The sequence below is a fragment of the Harpia harpyja genome, chromosome Z, assembly GCF_026419915.1.
Source record: "Harpia harpyja isolate bHarHar1 chromosome Z, bHarHar1 primary haplotype, whole genome shotgun sequence".
Lineage (NCBI taxonomy): Eukaryota > Metazoa > Chordata > Aves > Accipitriformes > Accipitridae > Harpia > Harpia harpyja.
In genome coordinates, this window is record NC_068969.1 from 52210894 (window position 1) to 52232021 (window position 21128).

Genomic DNA, 21128 nt, shown 5'->3' on the forward strand with positions numbered 1-21128 from the left:
GAAGAAAAGGAAGAGGATTTTAATAAGAAAAGGGAAATACACTGTTATTCTACTGAGCTGATGGCTGACTGGTATCCCAAACAAACTGGTAAATGCAGGCAAAGACACATCTAAACGTTTCACTAACCAGATAATCCCAGAGTTGTTTAGGCTGCCTTTGCTCTGATTGAGGTAACCTCAAACTGCTTTCCAAAGGAGTGTTTTGGATTGAAGCAGCAGTGCTGTTCTGAAATTAAACTTATGGTCAACCCCGCTCAAACAGGCACTGTGCTAGTTTGCAGAGGAGTCTCAATGTGCATGGACTAGTTTTCTTTTAGAATGAAGTAACCAAGAAGCTCCCCTGGATGTAGGCACCAAACGTGCTCTAACCCTTCACATCTCCATTATGGTCTGAATGGATGACTAATCCTTTAGACAGTTTTTTAAGTCTGTTCTGACACAAAATAGACCTGCTTTGCACAGAGACTGGACCAGAAGACTTCCAGAGATACCATTCCGTGGTTTATTTTATGGTTCTATGGAAAATACCAAAACTGCACACAGTGTCAATGCACGCACCATGGCACTAACTGATTTGATCTGCTCCTATTGTTTCAAATTATTTGCTAATGTAAACATAGATTTCCATGTCCAATAATTCTTACTTACCAGCTTCACATTCTAATTTAATACAACACAAATTACCCTGGGTAGTAAAGAAGTTTTCTGTGGCAGTATAGATCTCTGCAGGTTTCTTCTTGTGAGGTAGATTAACCTGTGCAAGGCTCATTGTTGTCAAAGCTAGACCTCTGCAGAACTCAAGTTAGCTTCTTTCAAATTAGCTCAGATACTTGCACACCGCACTGATAAATGCAGTTAATATGCTGCCTGTGTTATACAGGATGAGGAATTAGAAAATCATAATGACATGTACAACCTGAAAAAAACACTGTCAATCATTAAATGGTGGAAATTAGCTTTAAGCTTGATATTATCATCCTCTCACAGTGGTTAATGATATCCATTATTAACCAGAATTAATTCCAATTTATCTGCATATTCATTAGCAGCTCAGTATACAACCTCTCATCTTTAGCTATGTGATGATTTTAAAATACACTCAGTGCTGTCATCATGATTCTACGGCCTCAGTAGAGACATACTTCTTATTTTGTCCTTCTCAAAGATGATAGGAAACAAACAAGACAGAAAATGCAAAGTTCTTAAAGAAAATTGAAGAGTTATTCGAAAGACTAATACAGAAAAAGGTAAACTGAAATGATCTATGCAAGTGAAAAAACCACCCTTACAACAATATTGTCTCAACTTTCCCAGAATCATAAAGAAGTGAGAAAGTTTGTATGTCTGGCATCTAAATATTTCCACTTAAATCTTATTTTCTAAGAAAATTAAATTTATAAGATGTTTTCTCCTTCCACCCATTCATGGGAAATAATTTGTCTCCCTTTGCCGAGATTTAGTTAACTTTGTCAAGAAGCAAGTCGCGCTAATAAGCATTTTTTTAAAAGCTTCCTCAGTAAAAAAAAGAAAAAAAAAATAGGAAGAAAAAGAAGAGACTTCTACAACAGTACCCCAGTCATGTGTTGAAATGTGAGTGAGAAAGCAGACACTGCAGGTTATTTGTGTGAGGAATAGTGGAAAATGAAGTCTTTATGATAAGACTATCCAAGCAAGCTGACAAAACTTTCTTGGAATCTATGCTTCCTTAGTTCTACTGCTCATGGAATAATTTCTTTACTGAGTTCACTGCTGCTGCAACAGAAATAAATATTTATATCTTAATTAGCCAGAAAAATCCAGACAGTGAATCCTACCACATCTGTTCCATGTCTTCTTTCCAGCAGAAGCCGGAAGATATTAGCTGTAATCTTGTTATCTTGGACACCTTGTCCAAGGCCACGGTTGTCATCCTGCATAAGACGACGATCCATGATCACTTCCAACTGACCTGAAAGAGCAATACAAGGATTATACTGAATATCTAAAGCTTCTATTTTACATAAGAAAAATACCCTGAAATATAACTTATAAGGAATAATAATTCTTCTCTTATGTATGGAAGAATAGTAGCAGATCAACATTGTTAAGACTGTGAAAACCGTTAATACATTTGGGTTTTGGCTGTTTATAACCTTCCAAAAAATTTTCACAAGCCTTTCAGCACAAGGTCCTGCAAACTTTTAACATAAGAGCCTAAATAGAAGTATAGCATGAAAAGTTATTATTGTTAACTATTACTTGTAACAAGGATACTTGGCACATCAAGCATCAGAGGAAAATCACCGCAAGTAGCTGCAGCTGTATGGAGACCTTCTGTAGAGGAACTGTCTTCATCTTACACTCCATAGAAAAGTGCACCTCCCAAATATTTTTTGTTGTTGTTTTTCTTTCACAGTTGGAGGCAGAAGGAAAAACAGGTAGGCAATATGAATATATAAATACTCACAATCACTCCTTCTTGTAAGGGTATTTTCACTTGTGGGAGTAGGAAAGAACTTTGTATCAGATGAGCACTGAGTATGAAGTTCTGAGTTTATACTGAACTGTAGCATTGCCATTCAGAATAGCTCTTCAAGCATGATGTTAAATCATAGACTTATGAAAGAAGAAGTTCATATCTTTCAAGTTTTTATCTCCAGAGGGAAACCAGTTCAAGGCATGTAATTAAGACTGTTACGGTTTTTGCACACTGAATCTTCAAACAAGTGTACTTGTTTCCTGAATAAAACTCTTATTTGATATTGCTAACTAGCTCTTAACCTTGAGTGACATCATAGAGTTTGCCAAAGAGTGACATAGCTAAGAAATTAATGCCATGATCAGGTATGGGATACATCTTTTGCTCTTTTATTTACCTGGAGTAGAGGAAACGTCTCTAATGTCTTCTGACTGGGCTGAAACAAATGCTCACACAAAGCCAGTTTCTCCCTGATACTCAACTGCAGTATGTCAAACAGTGCTAGCCTTAACTTCCCTAACTTGAAGACAGAGAGTGGGGTTCTCTGTGGACTTACAAGTTGCATTATTCTGTGATGCAGAGACCGGGATTGATAAAGAACAAATACAGACACTACTACAAGGTAATGGAGCCTCTGCATACTAATTTCAGCTCCAATACCTACATAACGAGTGCCAACAAACATTTGGTGGTGTCAAGTTCATTCACAAGATCAGGTCATAGGGAATTTGGTTTCTAGCAATGGAAGGCATGAAAAAATGTGGTTTGGGTCTTGTATCAGGTGGTCTTGGAAGAAAACGCTGGTATTTTCCTCTATGGCTTTATTAAACCATCAGTCTATATGCCAGTGTTAACTCTTTGCCCTAAAATTAAGTAGGTTTGCTAATATTGCTATCACTCTAGTATAGTATTCACCTTTTGTCAGAATAGACATCAATATGGCATTTTTCTGAAAAGAAACCGGGAAGTAGGTTTTGGCATAGTTTCTGATGGGCTTTTTTTCTTCTAAGTATTCTTTCCACTGTTTTTCAAAATTGTGTAAATTTAAACTCACAATATATTACAGCAAGGAATTATACATCTTAAATTATGAATTATAAAGCTTATTTTGCCCCCTACTTGCTAGCTTTATTTGAATGCCTCCTCATTCTGGTAGCAGTATAGACCGAACAACTGAACTCTGCTTCCATCCCTCCAGGCCATTCATCATGGCCTTCTCTGCTGTGAGGGACAAGACTATGTCCCTTTTGGAATTCTTAATATGAATTGATTTTTCTTGTCAACATATTCATCAGTTCTTTCACAGTACCCCATTAAAGTCATGAGGCATGATTTTGCTTCACAAGAAGTATGTTGACTCTCACCCAGCGCCATTTTTATCCTTTATTTCACTAATTCTAGTCTTCAAAAAAGCTGTTATTGTTTTACTTGACAGGGATGTTAGGCTATACCGCATATACCTTAAGACTAGTGCTTTCTACCCTGAAGCAAACAAACAAACAAAAACCCCATGATCAGCATCACATTACCCATCTTAAGCCTTCTGCTACCAGAGCAGAACAAAAGAGAACAAACCACTTAGTTTTGTTTTTTCAACCTTGAGTTCCATCAGAGCTCTTGGGTGAAAAATACCTGGTTCTGACAATTTACTGCTCATTTTGTCTTTTTTGTAATCTCTTTCCTCTGTCTCTAGTTTGAGACAGATCCTCCATTGAAGATGACAGGATCTCATGTGGGAACAACCTCTACCTCCTCCCTTATGGATATATTCTGAAACTTGTCAGAGTTGGAGAAATGTATTTCTTTTCTTCAAACACTGGTAGGTATGGTAATCTCTGAATGAACTACTTCAGACAGCCATGAAGGATAGGCCTTTGTAATATCTATCACCTTATACTTACCATTTTTCAAGCTTGCAACACCTAGAGACTGAGCTGAATGAAGTGTCAAACGAACACCAACATCTTGGATATAAGCCATTGTAGTCATAGGATATATATTTGCTTGAAGAGGCAATTTGCTCATTGTCAGTCTGGGCTGGATCTGCAGTATGAACATGAACTTCAATAAAATACATTCTTTCTATGCATTTAAATTTCAAAGAGCTTTTCAGACATTTATCCCATGTGCTTTAGAAGCACAACCGGCACCAAAGCATTCACTTGACTGTATTATTAAGCTTTTTGGAGATGTGTGGCTAAAACTACCACTTTGGAAATGATAACTTCAATGTACTTTTAGATCAAAGAATATTTAAAAAAACCTGAAAGATTCACCAAGGGAACCTACAAAAAAAGGAATAATCACAGTTATAGAATGAGAGAAAAATTTTTCTCCTCTAGAGAGCAAGCAGTGAATAGATTCAAGGTAGCAGAAAAGAAATTGTTAGTTTATAATGGGAACTTATTAAAGTGTTATTGGAATTCTTGAATGGTACATGACAAATGAGTAGTAGTATTAAAATTATTTTCATGTTTAAATATTCACTTTACTGTCTCCAGCAAAATGCAGTACTACAGACTAGCTGGAAAAACAGTAGTGTCTTACTCAGCAGGTATGTTTTTCAATGTATTTGCAAAACTATTTTTAGCAAAGAAGTAAGGTAAGGAAAAGAAATTTTTCTTTCATGTGTGCTGCAGAGTCCAAGCTAAGAAAATAGCCACACTTTATTTCATCAGATGCATTACCAATAGAAGTTATTACACTCCAAAAATACATCACTTATTTCCACCACAGCAGCAAGCAGATGTTCTCTAGGTCTGAGTTGCTGGACCTTATGCACATCTAGCAGAAGTGAAAGAAGGCACGCAGATATACAGGCAACTACGTGGTGGCTTATCATAACTTGCTGTATTACAATTTTTATGTTAAAAAGAATATAAAAGAACATTTAACAAACTCCTTGAAAGAAAACAGTTGCTACTTCTTCTGGTCTAAATCAAATCTTATAAAGGATACATTTTTAAAGCTTTTCTCCTTTTAATTGATTAGTGGAGTTTAACATGAAAGTTTGATTAATATGACTCAAAGTCTTTACAACCAGAAGTATTAATACAGTCAAAAACTGAGACCCCAGGCTTTTATAATTAATAGACAATAATTACCTGATATCCATTAAGATCAGTATAGAATCTATTTTGACTGTTTATGTCAGATGAAATTCTCATCGCAAGCTCACGATTGTATTCTCCTCTAATATCCACAATGTTGGAAACTTCAAGAGACTGGCCTTCCAAACCTACATGAAAAAGATGCATCTAAAATCTCTCAATTTTTAAAAGCAATTGCCACATACATAAGAATGGCTGTGCTCCCAGAACACAGTGATCTGGTTTTCCCTTGCTAGTTTTCCTTTTCTATTATATCTAACCAGATATTTGAAGACAGTTCAATTATGTACCATATGATACAGTAATACTTGTAATTCAGTCCTCATTGAGCAGGCAGTCTGAAACCTGCACTGAAGTAGAACAGAAGCAATTCATGATAAGAACCAATGTAGGTTCTGGTAAATCAGTAGGAAACAGTGCACAACTGTTAAGTGCTGTCTTTAGCAGCAGCTAATACGCTGGAGCAAGACCTAGCCATTCACTTCTCCCCTTGACTCTTAAGCAGCTGTCACCATTCACAGACAAGAATGAAGTTACCAGCTTCTTGACAGCAACTGTTCCACTAAGCAGAAAACCAGTCAGCTGTTTTAACCAAAACTGGGAGAATCTTCCCTAAGGACAGTGAATTAAGAAACCACTCACTGATATGACCGCAACCAGGATGCAAGTCTTTGTTGACAGGGGAAAGATGCCTTTTTATTAAAAGAAGGATTAAGTATCTGAAAACGCAGACAGACGTTCAGTGAGATTTTTTTCTACAGTGCCTCTCACTGAGAATTAAATACCTTTAATAATAACCTGACCTTTTCAAACAGTTCAAGACACAGTTTGGACTGGAATCATACCATCATTCAGCATGACCACTTCTACCCTTTCTGTAGTCTAATGGGACTAACAATTGTGAAAAGAATTCTGCCAACCAGAACAGAGATATGAAATACCTCTTTGTAGTGAGATGAAGGTACGTTGTGCTTGTCTGATAGATTGTAAACAGAAGACAGCAGAAAGTGAGGGACTGATTAACCAGCTTAGTCCTTCAAATCTTGAAGACAGTATTTAAAAATCTTAGATACTAAATACTCTTTTTTTCCAACAGTTCACTCTATCTCAAGTCACAAGACCCAGAGGCATACTCCTCAGTTTGGGCTCCTGAACTGCAGAATCTTTTGCAGAAGGACAAAATATCTTCAAATAAAATTCCTAGATTCCTAAGCACATGGCCAGAGGTTAGCACAATCTCTTTTTCCTTCTGCACATACAGCTTTCAGATTTTTTTAGCAGTTCTGTTTGAGAGCATGTTGGAATAGTTTCCTTAAGAAGGTCTTTACTTTGTCAAATTCTAAAACAAACACTCTGAACCTTTATACAATGGAATGCTGGAAGTGTCCACCTGCTTCAATTTTTATGCTATTATTTTGTATGTAAAATGTAGTCAGGGTTGTGGTTTTGTCACCTGAATGAAGTGGATGTCAAGCTCTGTGTTTGTTTCCTCATCTTTTTTAAAATCTGAATGCCACCTGCAGCAGTACCAGCAACTGTTAAAATGTTAACATTTACCAATGGCTATTATACTACAGTGCTAAATGAAAAACATTCTGTTCAGGTAATTAATTCTATTTTCCCAGACCTAGTCTGGGAACAGTGGATCTATAAACTCCACTTTTGATGCTCTTAGTCATAGATTTTCCAACTATTTTAAAGGAGGAGTCTAAAGCACAAGTACATTGAACAAGGATGCAATATTTTAGTTTACAATTTTAAGATGACCAGGCCATGAATTACTCTCAGCTCTTTTCTACTGTGTAATTTGAGTTAATACAAAAATACAATTACGAAGATAATGAAACATAAGAAGCTTCTGATAAAAAGATTAACAAAATCATGCTGATATCAAAACCAGATGCCAATGGAAGCAGAAAAAGTTAAAAATCACTCATTGGTCAATTACTGAACAGAGTTGTCAGGCCAGGGTATTTTCTGCTCAAAATCAATGGAATTCTAAAGCCAAAAGTGGAAAAAGCAGTGTTTTACCAAAATTGCTGAAGAAGCTGTAGGACTCGGAAGTACTGCCCACCAGCTGGATTAGCCACACAATCAGGCTTTCCATCCCCTGGCAAGCAGGTAGGTTACAATAGGAGTATCAGGTCTTTATTTAAGAAAATGTATATATACACATACTCATATTTATTTCTCCCCACATGCTTTGTTACTGTACATATCTAATAAGACTTCAAGATAACCTTCTTTTAATTGAAGTAAAGCTATATAAATAACTTCCCTTACAAAGCCCAGAAAATAGACCTCAGCAAAACAATGATGCAAAGTCATAAATGTTTAAACTTTGACAAAGGCCATTTCATATGAAGAAATTAAACCAAAAACACACCATAAAAGTAAACAGAGAAAACATATAAAATAATTGCATCATTTTTCCTTGTAAAAGCTGGGAACGTGGTACAGGACTTCACCATGGTGACTGGATAGGTAATGGTGTAAGTATTGAAATAGTGTGATGAATTAAAAATGGTCAAAAAAAAGCAAAAGACAAAAAAACTAGATAGTGCACTCAAAATGAAAGGTAAACTTAAGTGTTGGGAATTGGCAAGCAAGGGATTTTCAGTGACAACTCATTTTCTGTGAATGGTGTAATGGAAGTATAATACTTCTGGTAGGCATGTATTAACAAATTAAAGAAAAGGCACTATTACAAAGAAATCCATTTTAAAAAACCAAACAACCTCACCCTAACCAAAATAGAGACTTTTCAGGCTTTTTTAAAGCTTTTTCCGTCCCCTTCACTACAATAAACATTCTCCTTATATAAGTTCCCTCCTTGCTACGAAGTTTACTGAAACCCACACAGCAAAGTAACTTTCGTTTCACATTTTTGGCAACCTAGTACATCTTGACCTCAAGGTACCTTTTTTTCATCTAAGTCCATTTTACATATTGGTCACATAAAACCAAAAAATATAATCTTGAATAAAAACATATTTCCTCAGCGTCTTCAACAACAACTTACTATACAACATCGTGGTTTGCATTCATAAGGAATGTGATCTAGAGTTTGATCTAGAATTACTGTATGAGATGAGCTGGCAACTGAACTCTGACCAGTACATGGCATATGGGTAAACTCTAGCAACTTCAAAGTATACACTTATGTCATAAAAAATGAGGCATCTGAATCAATTTTAGTTCTAAAGAGAAATACATTACAACTAAAAAAAACCCCCCAAACCAAACAGATCAGTTCTGTGCGACTGTAAAGTAGGTATTGCTGGCAGTACTATTTTTGAAACCTAAGAGGAATAAGAAAAGAAGCAAGGGAGACTTTTGAAGTACTTATAGCTCCATTATTTGCTTTTGAAAGTGTTTAGAAAAATAATTAAATATGATAAATAAGATTTTTAAAACCACACAGAGAATTTTGACACCTACAGTAAAAGTAATGCTAATACAAAACATGTTTAAGTTCCTTCAAGTGTTGAAAATATCAGCCAATGCTTCTGTATTTCAGAAAAATTCCAGTAGAGTAAATCCAAATAGGTGAACAACTGAAAATGTATGTTTCCTACTTTAATTACAAAAACATACACTTGAAAATAAGTTTATACAATTGCACCGTGATTTCCTCCCTCTTTTACATTTTTCACTGGCCAGTTTAATCATCAAGTTTGGAAGCGTGCAGAGTTTCCAAAGTTACTGTTTTCCTAGAATTTTCTTGGAAGTCAGTAGTTGAACAGTAGAGAAACAAAAAATGAAAGCCTTACTGAAGGAAAAGCAAGCAAAACTGATATGAAGTTATGTCCTAAGAGTCAGTAAGCCAGTGCTCAGTGCTGGTGCCTCAACAAACATAGCTGATTCTGTCACAAGCTCTTCCAAGCAGATGAAGGACATAAAGAGAAGGCTCAAAGGTAACTAAAGCATGCCTACAGTTGTGGAGTAAACCAGGCTTCACTATTAATGCCACTAACAAAGAACTTTACATTCTTTGTGACTTTAGAGAACATATTGTTGTACCTCCATCAGTAAGTTTGAAGCTATGAAAGAAACTATGTTTTTACATCATCTCCAAGATATTTCTAAATTTTTTTTTTCCCATTTTCATAATTTATAGCTACCTACAGAATTCAGATGACCCAGTAAAGTTCAGGACACCCTTGCAGGTAATTTATGCTATAAAATTTCCTAATACTGAGAGGTATATCCAACAAATCTATTGAGTTTAAGCATGCCAGCTTAATGACTAGCATGATGCTCAGAAAAGGATCATGGTGCACTGGATCTAGGAAAAACTTCAGTCTGACGAATTCTGCACTAGTTCAGAAGTGCATTTAAAAATTAAAAAGACAGGTAGGATCCAAGGCTGTAGTGATGAAAAATAACTGCTGAGAGAGATAGAATTTCACAACTCTTACCCTGTACTTTATACAGTCGCATGGTATGTGTCACATGGTGGAAAAAACATACAACTTCTGAGAAAATCCTTCCATAAGCAACTCGTATGGTAGGTGGATCTGTAAAAATATAAGGCTACAAAAAGAAAATAGAAAGTTAGAATAATTGTTTTGAAAGTTTTGCATAAAAGTAGTGTCAATAAATCAAAGTATTTAATAAATATTAAATAGTCTTATAATTTTTTCAAACTGTTCTACATCTAAATCTAGTCTAAAAACTGGGAATTAAAAAATTACACCTAATCTGAAATTCAGCAACTTCTCTTCAGAGCCTCATTCTTCTGTTAGCTAAAATTAGGATAACCCTCATTACATATCTCACAGGTATTTTATGAGAATTAATGGATACAAGGCCTACAGACAAACACAGTAATTATTAATATTGCAAACGTCTGGATTGAGCTTTTGTGCTGCAAAATTATGCTTGCTAACCAGTAATCAAATACTGTAGTTTCATTATCTGTGGCAGACTGTTTAACTGCCTGTTTTTTTTGCTCACAGTTTACTACATCATTGGTACACACTGCATGAGGAAAGCTGCCTCTACACTGTCTTGTGGGTCAGTTTGCATATCCTTTTGAAAGAGGAAGCTTTTTCTTCATCAAAAGCAGCTACAGTTGCCAGGGGAGCCCCCTGGAATGCAGGGTAGTGCTGGGGATCATTATGAAACCTCAAGAGGGACACTGGCGTCTTACTAATGTCTCTCAAAGACTAGCAGAAATTTCTCATATCCATACTAAAACCAAGGAGTTGAAGAAAATTATTTTTCCATGTAGTCACAGTATTTTGAGTCTAAGCTAAGCAAACAATAACTTTTTTTAAAACAATTGATTCCAAACTGAACTGTATACATTATACAGAAATACATGGATGGCTACAAAGGTAAAAATGGGTTAAATATTAAGCATGTACAAAGCCAAAAATTAAAATACAACACATGCAACTACTACTATAGGGCAACAGCAATAAATAAAGCCTTTACCCAAAAAACCCCAACAAAATACTTGAAAAACATGTTATTCAGAGGGATCTAAGCAGAAAGCTTAGAGGGTGGCTGTCTTCCTCCCGTATGTAACAATGTCATAAGAAGGACCAAGCATGCTCTTTCTTCTCAAGCAAGGAAACCAAAGATCAAATGTATCTTGAGGAAGAGAGGATATCAAGATTACATACATACAGACAAAACATGTCAGAGAAGAACAAGTACAGGTACATATCATCCAATCTTCTTCTTTGAGCATGTAACTACTTCTATATTCACAGAGAAGTTTTTAAGAAGTATTGTATAAAGGAAGAAACTGAAAGAGACTTTCAAAGACTAAAAGCATGCCTTTCTATTCACATACTCATTCTTAAAGCTTCAGATGGAACACTGTTTAATAAAAGCTTTGCCAGAGCTCCAAGAGGCAACTCTGCAGCTATCAACTACAGGAATAGTTTGTACAAGAGTTTGGAAGAGGAATCATAATTGCTTACACTTTGGTAAGATGGGTTGTTTTAGGCAAAGAGGGATTTTTCTACTGATCATTTTACAACAATGTTTTATCCAGTTAATCAGTACAAAAACCCAAATGAGGAAAGAGTCTTTTGGACTTTTTAACAGTTGACATAAAAAAATGATGGGATACTAAGGAGTCTCATCTTGTCAATAAGACAGACAAGTGTTACCTATTATGCAAAATCCATTTGCTAGCTGAGAAATACAGGAGGAGTATGGTATTAGGAGGGCACAGAAGCCAGGTGAATTAATATGCTGGGATAAGGAAATCTGAAGACCAGATCTTAGGCTAGAATTTGAGCTGGCTTTTGGGTTCTCTTATTTCCATGAAAAACTGCCAAGATCCGTAAACGTAGACTGAATCTTCTTCTTTCTTCTGGCAGACCTGTTGTTTACGAACAGGGAAGGACTGGTGGGAGGTGTGATGGTTGGAGGCCGTCTTGGGCTTAGTGACCATGAAATGGTAGAATTTTCAATTCTTGGTGAGGCAAAGAAAGTGGTCAGCAAAACCACCACTATGGACTTCCAGAGGGCTAACTTTGGCCTCTTCGAGGCACTGGTTGAGAGAGTCCCTTGGGAGACGGTCCTGAAGGGCAAAGGGGTCCAGGAGGGATGGACATTCTTTAAAAAGGAAATCTTAACGGCTCAGGACCAGGCTATTCCCATGTGCCACAAGTCAAACCGCCGAGGAAAACGACCGGCCTGGCTGAATGGGGAGCTTTTGCTAGGACTTAAGAAAAAAAGGAGAGTTTATCATCTCTGGAGGAAAGGGCGGGCAACTTGGGAGGAGTACAGGGATCTTGTTAGATCATACAGAGAGAAAATTAGAAAGGCGAAAGCTCAGCTGGAACTAAATCTGGCCACTATCGTAAGGGACAACAAAAAATGTTTTTACAAATATGTTAACAGTAAAAAGAATCCCAAGGAGAATATCTATCCTTTAATGGATACAGAAGGGAACGTAGCAACCAGTGATGAGGAAAAGGCCGAGGTACTTAATGCCTTCTTTGCCTCAGTCTTTAGTAGTGAGTCCAGTCATCCTCAGGGTACTCCACCTCATGAGCTGGAAGGTAAGGATGAAGAGCATAACATACCCCCCTTAATCCAGGAGGAATTAGTTAGGGACCTGTTACGCCATCTGGACGCTCACAAATCTATGGGACCTGATGGGATCCATCCAAGAGTACTGAGGGAACTGGCTGAGGTCCTTGCCAAGCCACTCTCCATCATCTATCAGCGTTCCTGGTCAACAGAGGAGGTCCCAGAGGACTGGAGGCTTGCCAATGTGACTCCCATTTATAAGAAGGGTCAGAGGGAGGATCCGGGGAACTACAGGCCTGTCAGCCTGACCTCGGTACCGGGAAAGATTATGGAACCATTTGTCTTGAGAGCACTCACACGGCAGCTCCAGGATAAGAGGGGGATCAGGCCCAGTCAGCATAGGTTTACGAAAGGCAGGTCCTGCTTGACCAACCTGATCTCCTTCTATGACCGGGTGACCCGCCTAGTGGATGAGGGAAAGGCTGTCGATGTTATTTTCCTAGACTTCAGCAAGGCCTTTGATACTGTCTCTCATGGCATACTCCTGGAGAAGCTGGCATCTTGTGGCCTGGATAAGTGCACTATTCACTGGGTGAAAAACTGGCTGGATGGACGAGCCCAGAGGGTCATGGTGAATGGGGTGAAATCCAGCTGGCGGCGGGTCACGAGTGGTGTTCCCCAGGGCTCGGTGTTGGGCCCTGTTCTGTTTAATATCTTTATCAATGATCTGGATGAGGGGATTGAGTGCACCCTCAGCAAGTTTGCAGACGACACCAAGTTGGGAGGCAGGGTCGATCTGCTTGAGGGTAGGGAGGCTCTACAAAGAGATCTGGACAGGCTGGATCGATGGGCTGAGGCCAATTGTATGAAGTTTAACACGGCCAAGTGCCGGTTCCTGCACTTCAGTCACGGCAACCCCATGCAGCGCTACAGGCTTGGGGAAGAGTGGCTGGAAAGCTGCCCGGCAGAGAAAGACCTGGGGGTGCTGGTTGACAGCCAGCTGAATATGAGCCAGCAGTGTGCCCAGGTGGCCATGAAGACCAATCGCATCCTGGCCTGTATCAGGAACAGTGTGGCCAGCAGGAACAGGGAGGTGGTTGTTCCCCTGTACTCGGCACTGGTGAGGCCGCACCTCGAGTACTGTGTTCAGTTTTGGGCCCCTCACTACAGGAAAGACATTGAGCTGCTGGAGCGTGTCCAGAGAAGGGCAACCAAGTTGGTGAGGGGCCTTGAGCACAAGTCTTATGAGGAGCGGCTGAGGGATCTGGGGTTGTTCAGTCTAGAAAAGAGGAGGCTGAGGGGAGACCTTATCGCTCTCTACAACTACCTGAAAGGGGGTTGTCGTGAGGTGGGTGTTGGTCTCTTCTGTCAGGTGTCTGGAGATAGGACAAGAGGAAATGGCCTCAAGTTGAGGCAAGGGAGATTTAGGTTAGATATTAGGAAAAATTTTTTTACTGAGAGGGTTGTCAAACATTGGAATGGGCTGCCCAGGGAAGTGGTTGAGTCACCATCCCTGGAGGTATTCAAAAAGCGAGTGGACAGGGTACTCCAGGGCATGGTGTAGGGGGCATGGTTAATGGTTGGACTCGATGATCTTGAAGGTCTTTTCCAACCGAAATGATTCTATGATTCTAAGAGATTGCTATCTACCTGCTTATCTATCACACTTATGTAGAGAAGACAAACTCATTTAGCCTGTGACTACATGCTCCTAGAAGTATACATTTAGATTAAAATCCCACAGAGGAACTGGATTACTAACAGGTAGGTGGAATAATCAAACCCTTCAAAATCCTGCCTACAGGGTAGGGCAACATGAAGATCCTCAGGTTAGGAATGAAGGACTGAAACAGCAGCTAAAGGAACTCTGAGAAAATAAACTAAGAAACCTGAGTTCTTCAGGACAAGCAAATACCCTTGCCAATTATTACTTAGAATACTATTCACATGAACACCAGCCTGCCAAATACATTCTGCTAGAAAAGTAATACCTATTTTATGGGCTTATTTCTATTGTTTGTGACAACATTTGTCACCAGGGCTCTCACTGGAGCTATCCAGGACCAAACCAGCAAAATGGAGAGACACTGGATGAGTGACAAAGGAATGCAAAAGGTTGTGCACTTATTAAAAAAAAAGAAAAAATTACCTAAAGTAATTTTTTTAAAACAAAAGTAAAAAATATACTTGGAGTTCTGCTCCATTGAGCTTGTTAGTATAAAACATGATGGTGACATTGACAACAACTACCAAAATATGGCTTCCCCATACAACTAGAAAGCTGAAATGAGATGTGTTTAACAGCTCTCAGATTCTGGGATATTTCCACAAACACTACGTTCACACATCAGAGTCTCCAAGCTGCGCATGTAGCCAGATCAGCTCCCCAGCTGATGATAAATGCAACCATACTTATCATTCTGAACTATACAGAAAGAGGAGGTGATAGGAAAGATAAGGAATTAAATGTCATTTTGCAGGTATTGTCTGAAACTAATGAATTTTTAAAAATCATAATTTGATTCCACTAGCACATGCATTGAGAGACATGTATCAAAACCAGTTTGCAAGCCTCTAATTCAGACACAGTGCAGGGAAAAAAGTATAAATGAGGAAGAAGAGTTACAAAGGCACATGCTATCATATAGTTCTGGGGGTTAGACAAGTTCTTTCTGATACAAAGAGTGGAGACATGATGTATATACTCAAGTTCTCAAGGACACCTATTGCTTCCTGATTGTTGGGCAAACAGCAAAAATGAAGAAAAAACATGGTACTGAATGAACAGGGAAGCCTCCCAATTCATATTTAATGCCTAGAAAAGCACTAATCCTAGAAAGTGATTTCTTGATAGTCATCTGGAGACATACTGAGTTCAGAACCTATAAAGAGATAATTGACCAGGTTTGCCACACTGAAAACATGTCAGTGAATCAGGCTTTTAAGCAGGAAAAGATCTTTATGCATTGAATGTGTAATTATTCTAGTATCATTGTAAAGATCCTTGGTGAGATTCACAGAGGCCTGTGAAATGATCCTGGTCCTGGATCTGAAACATAAAGATAATTTTGATGTGAAAGTCCAAGATGCAGAAATAGGCCTCTTACTACTCAGACACAAACAACTTTCCTTTCTAAAGGGGAACGAACAAGCAATGATAGAGCAGTTTGCCAAACTGACTGGATAAAGTCCTGGTCTGAATTCAGTATTTACTCTGCTTTGAGTGGGAGCTTGGACTAAATGACCTTCCAGCATGAAGGATTCTATAATTACTCAGGCCTTAAATTAGGAATAAAAATATTTGGGTCTCATATCCAATGGTAGTCTCAAGACTCCACTTCCTAAACAGTTAAAATGAATAGACACTGTAAAATCTGTTCCCCTCAGCTCCACTGGCATGAATTCCATTGTACGAGATTCAGCAGCCTGCTGTGGCAGCTTTTGTTGAGCCTGGAAAGCAGTATTTTCAGAAACAGGGTAACAGCACTATGGGTCAAAGGGTCCAGAAACCATTTTACCGTACTCATATTCAAGAGAAATATCAAAACCTCCCCTTAAAGGAATGGTGGGAGGAAGTGAGCTAAAAATTTTAAGGGAGAATATTTGGAGCAAAATAATATCCCATAGCTCCCTAGGTTATCTTAAAATACTTGGCATCAAACTGGGTGCCAAAGGGTGGAGATAACTGGAGAGATGCCCTCACTTAAACATTTACTGGCTTGCACAGAAGCTGGCATGGCATATTGCAGCCTGAAGGCATGAAGCATGGGCAATAAGCCTTTCCCCTTGTAGTCAAGTGAAGCACTACTAGCCATCTTAGTGTGGCCTAGAAATTTCTGGCAGTGTAGCACACTGTTGGTGTGGAAGTCAAATAAACAACGCCCAAAGGAAAGTTTTCCAACGCAGACTGAATTGCTCTTGATATGTCCAAGGTTTTAAAAAAGAACTCAAGACAAAGCCTTCAAGAAAAGTTGCTTCTCAACAGCAGATTACCCTTCATTTGGCAGGATTTGAGATGAGACGGGGCTTGGGGGTGGAGTGGGAGGTGGATAAAAACCAAATACTATGAGCTCTTGAGAACTGTTTTTTAAGAGTTACATGGCAGAAGAGAGACAGTTGTCTTTTTCATACTTTTGTCTCCAGAAGAACCCCACCAATATGTGGGGCAGATTTTTAGATGATAGATATGATGCTTGAGGAAAATACGTACCACTCAGGAAAGAACAGACACTTAAAAGGCAGCCAATTCTTGAGTAATGTGAGCACCCTCCAGGTAATGGTGCCTGCGTACTTGTCTTTTCCTGTTATCAGCCATGCAAAAACAGGGGAAGCATTACAACTAAGGATACTGTGCTTGAATGAGGATCCTCTGCCCTTCTGAGAGGGAAGATCTGAAGACGGATAGAGCGGGATACTCTAAATGGATAGTGTCTCTCCTTTTGGGCAGCAGAACATCCCAATCTCACTTATGAAAATGTGGAAAGATACCATTATCTTTTCCTTAGGTTTGAAGGCAAAGAATTAAGATAACTCAGATATGTGTTCTTCTCTGAGAAGTACATGCAACATGTAATCCTGACAGATTAAAAAAGGACCTGCCATGAAAAAAATTTCTTGAAGCTAGTAGCAGCAGCTGCAGCAATACAAGTCAGAGATCAGTAAAAGAAGTCCAACCATGGCAACAAAGTATGAAGAGGAAAAAAGGGAGAATAGCTCTAGCACTAAAGATCCTGCAGGATAAAAATAATAAATCTGTTTTCTTATATATTCTGTTAGTACATAAGTACCTACAGCAACTAATACAAATGCATGCATAGACACAAGCTGCCTGAAGGAGAATCACAATTTCCTAGTTTGGGTCTACCAAGAAAGTCCACTTTGATTCTGAAAAATTGATTTGTAAAACAAGAAAATGAACCACTCACATTGATCCCACAAACACTTAGCATCTGACTCTTCGGAAAAAACCTGCTTTTCTTTGTTCTATTCCCTATTGATACCAAACATGGCTGTAAGTAGGTCATCACTTATTGACTGATCTTGAAAACATAGAAGAAAATAGAGATATTTACTGTTTCAGAGTTTATCGAATACTGATTTTTTTCCCCCAGATCTAAGAGGTTTACAGAGTTGGCCATCCTTTACAAAATCACAAGAGATAGAAACATGCTTTCCCTTCACAGGCAGGATGCTTTTGTTTATATTTGTTGTGAGGTCCAAGGAAGTCCCTGCCTTCCAAACCCTGATAACACCGTCAATCAGTTAAGAAGCACTGATATTTTAAAAAATTAAGATACTGCCTTTTTCCCTGGCACCTTGCTTTTGTTCTATTTTGCAGAAAATACAAAGACATGGCAGGAGCACTGCCTTATCTCTAGAGCTGCAGCATGGATCCTCTGCTCTGTGTCATTGTCCTGGGCTTCGCACTGGTGTCCTGACCTGAGGCTGCCACTGAACAACTTTCACACTTCAGAGACAGTAAGGACAGAATCATCCATGGTCAAGACCCTATGCCACAACCCCAGAGACTGTTCTTACTGGGAGCTGTCTAGCTGCACCATGGCAACGTTTGCCACCATGTCATAGAGCCTTAAGTCCAGCTATTCTTTCCAGAGCAGTGATAAAGAGTTATTGGTGTTCAGTGTACCTTCTATTTAATACTGTGTAAATCACTGTTATTAACCCAGGTCTCTGATGATGTCCAACTTGGTGGTGGTACTAGAGGCTTACCATTTCTTAGCAAGAATTCATTCTTTGCAGTACTCCAGGCTAGTTTTAGATCAGCCATTAGAATGTTTAATCGAAGGAACCTCCTGAAAGATTCAGATCCGTGTACATTCTAGTACACAGACCATCATCTGCAGAAAACATGAGATCCACTCGTAACAGCCTACTGATGACCAGAGCTTCATTGTATGTGTCAAGTGCTCTAAACTGACATGGCTGTAAGTCACGGCCTGCAAACCTAGCATGTTACAGCACCAAGTTTCCAAAATTAAACTGGCGGAAGAACCCAAGACCAAAAAGGCTATATAAGCGCTACAGTAAGACAGACAATTAAACTAGATGAAGAAAAATAATTTCTGAGTATTGCAGAACTGAAAAGAAAGGAACCAAAAGACTTATCAGGTGACAAGACAACCAGTTAACAAAGGTAAAGAAAACATGTAACTGTACTTACACCAGAGGAAAATGACCCAACATCAAAGGCAATTATTCTTTGCAAATTTTGCAGTAATACATAGGGTGAGGGAGATAGGAAATAAAACCTTAGCCAAAAATCAAGAAAACTGCCTGTAATCTATCCTATTGCCACTCCACACAAGGACATAGAAAACGTTAGTCAATCCACCTCACACTGAGAACCCCGAACAGATGGCATTTCTTTTAAGACAGAAATAATTAGTTCAAATTATTTTAGAAAATACTATAAAATTAAATTGTTACTGCCAGTGGGACAACCTAATTAATGTTACTAAAATGCAAGCCAAATGAGCCTTATGGTATATTAATGAAGCAGAATTTTTAGAAGTATCATGATTTCATTTTTATTGAATAAAAAGTTACAAATGCTGACCACACCACCTTTTTTAATGTTAACTAAAAACATACTTTAATTTCATTTTTCATAGAAGTTCAATATGTACCTTATTTTCTAACTGTGCTTGCAGGCATGTGACAGACTTTTTCTGTTCAAACCATAGTACTTTGCTATCTGTATTTGTCCAGATTATTTTTATAAAGCAAATAATTAAAAAGTGTAGTTAAAATTATATAACTGTTAGATTTAGTGATTATTGTTTTTATAAGCAGAAGACAAAGTAGCATCTAAAATAAAATTAAAGTGTGACCATGCAGCTGATGAAAGGTAAAAATTAAAAAACAAGTGATATTGTTCACGTATTCACAGATCAAAACCACTGACATTTAAAAATTAAGAATAAGTGAACCCTGTTGAACATAACTGATACAAACAATTATGGGACTATATAATACACTAAATGGTTTAAAACTGCCAACTCACAGACCTCAAAACACGTGCTTCTAGGAGAAACTGCTAAAAGCAAAGGAAACTGTTCTGTCCACTTCCTGACTGATTTACACATACACCAAAAAAACCCCAAGCAAAACCAGAGTAATTACCCTTGCTTATTTCCTGAAGTGGTAAACACAGAACTCTCAATTTGCCTTATGCATGCAACTAAAGTTTCCCCAGGAGAAACTGGGCAGAAGAAATATGCTGCAAACTATCTAGCTTCTTAAAAGTGCTCATTATTTCATCATTTGCTTTCTGAAATATTCTCTTTCCAGTTCCAAAAGTGGTACAGTAGATTCCGTATGGTAATTAACTCAGTGTAAGAACACTGTCATTTCTGAATTTCCAATTTGAAAACTAATAGAAGTATGCTGTTTCCCTCCAATAACTACTGAGATAAAAATACTGATAACATTAGACAACTAAATCAGAACAGTTGCTTGCTACTCTGTCTTTACATTCATCAATTGGGACCTAGTATCTTAACTACTATATTAAACTACATATGGTAGTATCAGCTAAAAAAGTACTACACTCTGAACTGGAAACTCCTCATTCACAATAAAGAAATCTTAAGAATCAGAAAATTGAAGAAATGCAGAAATGAATCAGTATGTTCTATACATTTTCATCACAGGAAGTGAAAGTGAACTTAATTTATTGATAGTGAATGGTCACATCTCGCTGGATTTCTTGCAAGGGTAGCATCTTACGTAAGTTTTTTGGTGAACCATAAATATTCTGTATATTTTTACACTTTCAAATTAATGATGTGTTTCTACCCAAATCTAGGGTTATGAAGTATGAAGCTCTGCCAATCATTTCAATAACTGATCTCACTATTTCTAGCCACACAGCTGAATTTCAGTGCTGGGGAAAACTAGCTCTTCCAATCTGTATTTGCAGAATGCTTCAAGTTACTTCATGATTAGAATCTCTCTGCAAACAAAGATTTACCTTGGCGTCTCCATCTGGTAAGAAGAGATAAGCTCCACTTTTATCCCGGTTACTTGTAGTTCCATACCAAGCAAACTCCACCTTCATTTGATGATTTTTACCATCTTCTTTGGTATTTATTTTCTAAGGACAGAGAATCATGTTTGAAATAGTTGACACATTTAGGTTTCCATGAATAATGACAAGTTCTTAAAAAAGTAAAACATAGTGTTTCAAAATATAATGCAACACACCTCCAGTAATCCAGACATTCCAGAAAACCACAGTTTCATGTAAGAATTTTCTAATATTATATTATCCACAGAATGCTGCATCTCTTTTATCTTGAAAAGTTTGTCTGGCTTCTCCTGCCTACTATTCCTCATGTATATATTATAGTCTGCTAAAACTGCTTCTGAACTCTGAACCTCCAAAAGCTGGTAAACTCCAATCCCCAGAGGTGGTAGATGCGCCACGAAAGAGATCTGTTGGGAGCAAAGAAGAAGCCATTATTAAAAATATTGAAGTATTAACTTGTTATGCTAAATTTATGCTCAGACTAACTCATTTTGCTTCAGTATTTTAAGAT

The 21128-nt window shown here is 38.0% G+C and overlaps 1 protein-coding gene across 5 annotated transcripts in view; it reads right to left on the reverse strand.

Annotated features, from left to right (window-relative positions):
* The window catches only part of MAN2A1 (mannosidase alpha class 2A member 1), a 130028-nt gene that overhangs the window by 22035 nt on the left and 86865 nt on the right, over positions 1-21128 (reverse strand). For all 5 annotated transcript variants that reach the window (XR_008233440.1, XM_052776481.1, XM_052776484.1 and 2 more), the window contains exons 14-19: positions 20794-21024; positions 20561-20683; positions 9990-10104; positions 5563-5696; positions 4360-4501; positions 1815-1948 (exon numbers count right to left, since the gene is read on the reverse strand). Coding sequence is in view for 4 of the 5 variants with exons in the window: in XM_052776481.1 (XP_052632441.1) it covers positions 1815-1948; positions 4360-4501; positions 5563-5696; positions 9990-10104; positions 20561-20683; positions 20794-21024 (879 nt within the window). In the remaining variant the exon portion in view is untranslated. The remainder of the gene's footprint in view (positions 1-1814; positions 1949-4359; positions 4502-5562; positions 5697-9989; positions 10105-20560; positions 20684-20793; positions 21025-21128) is intronic.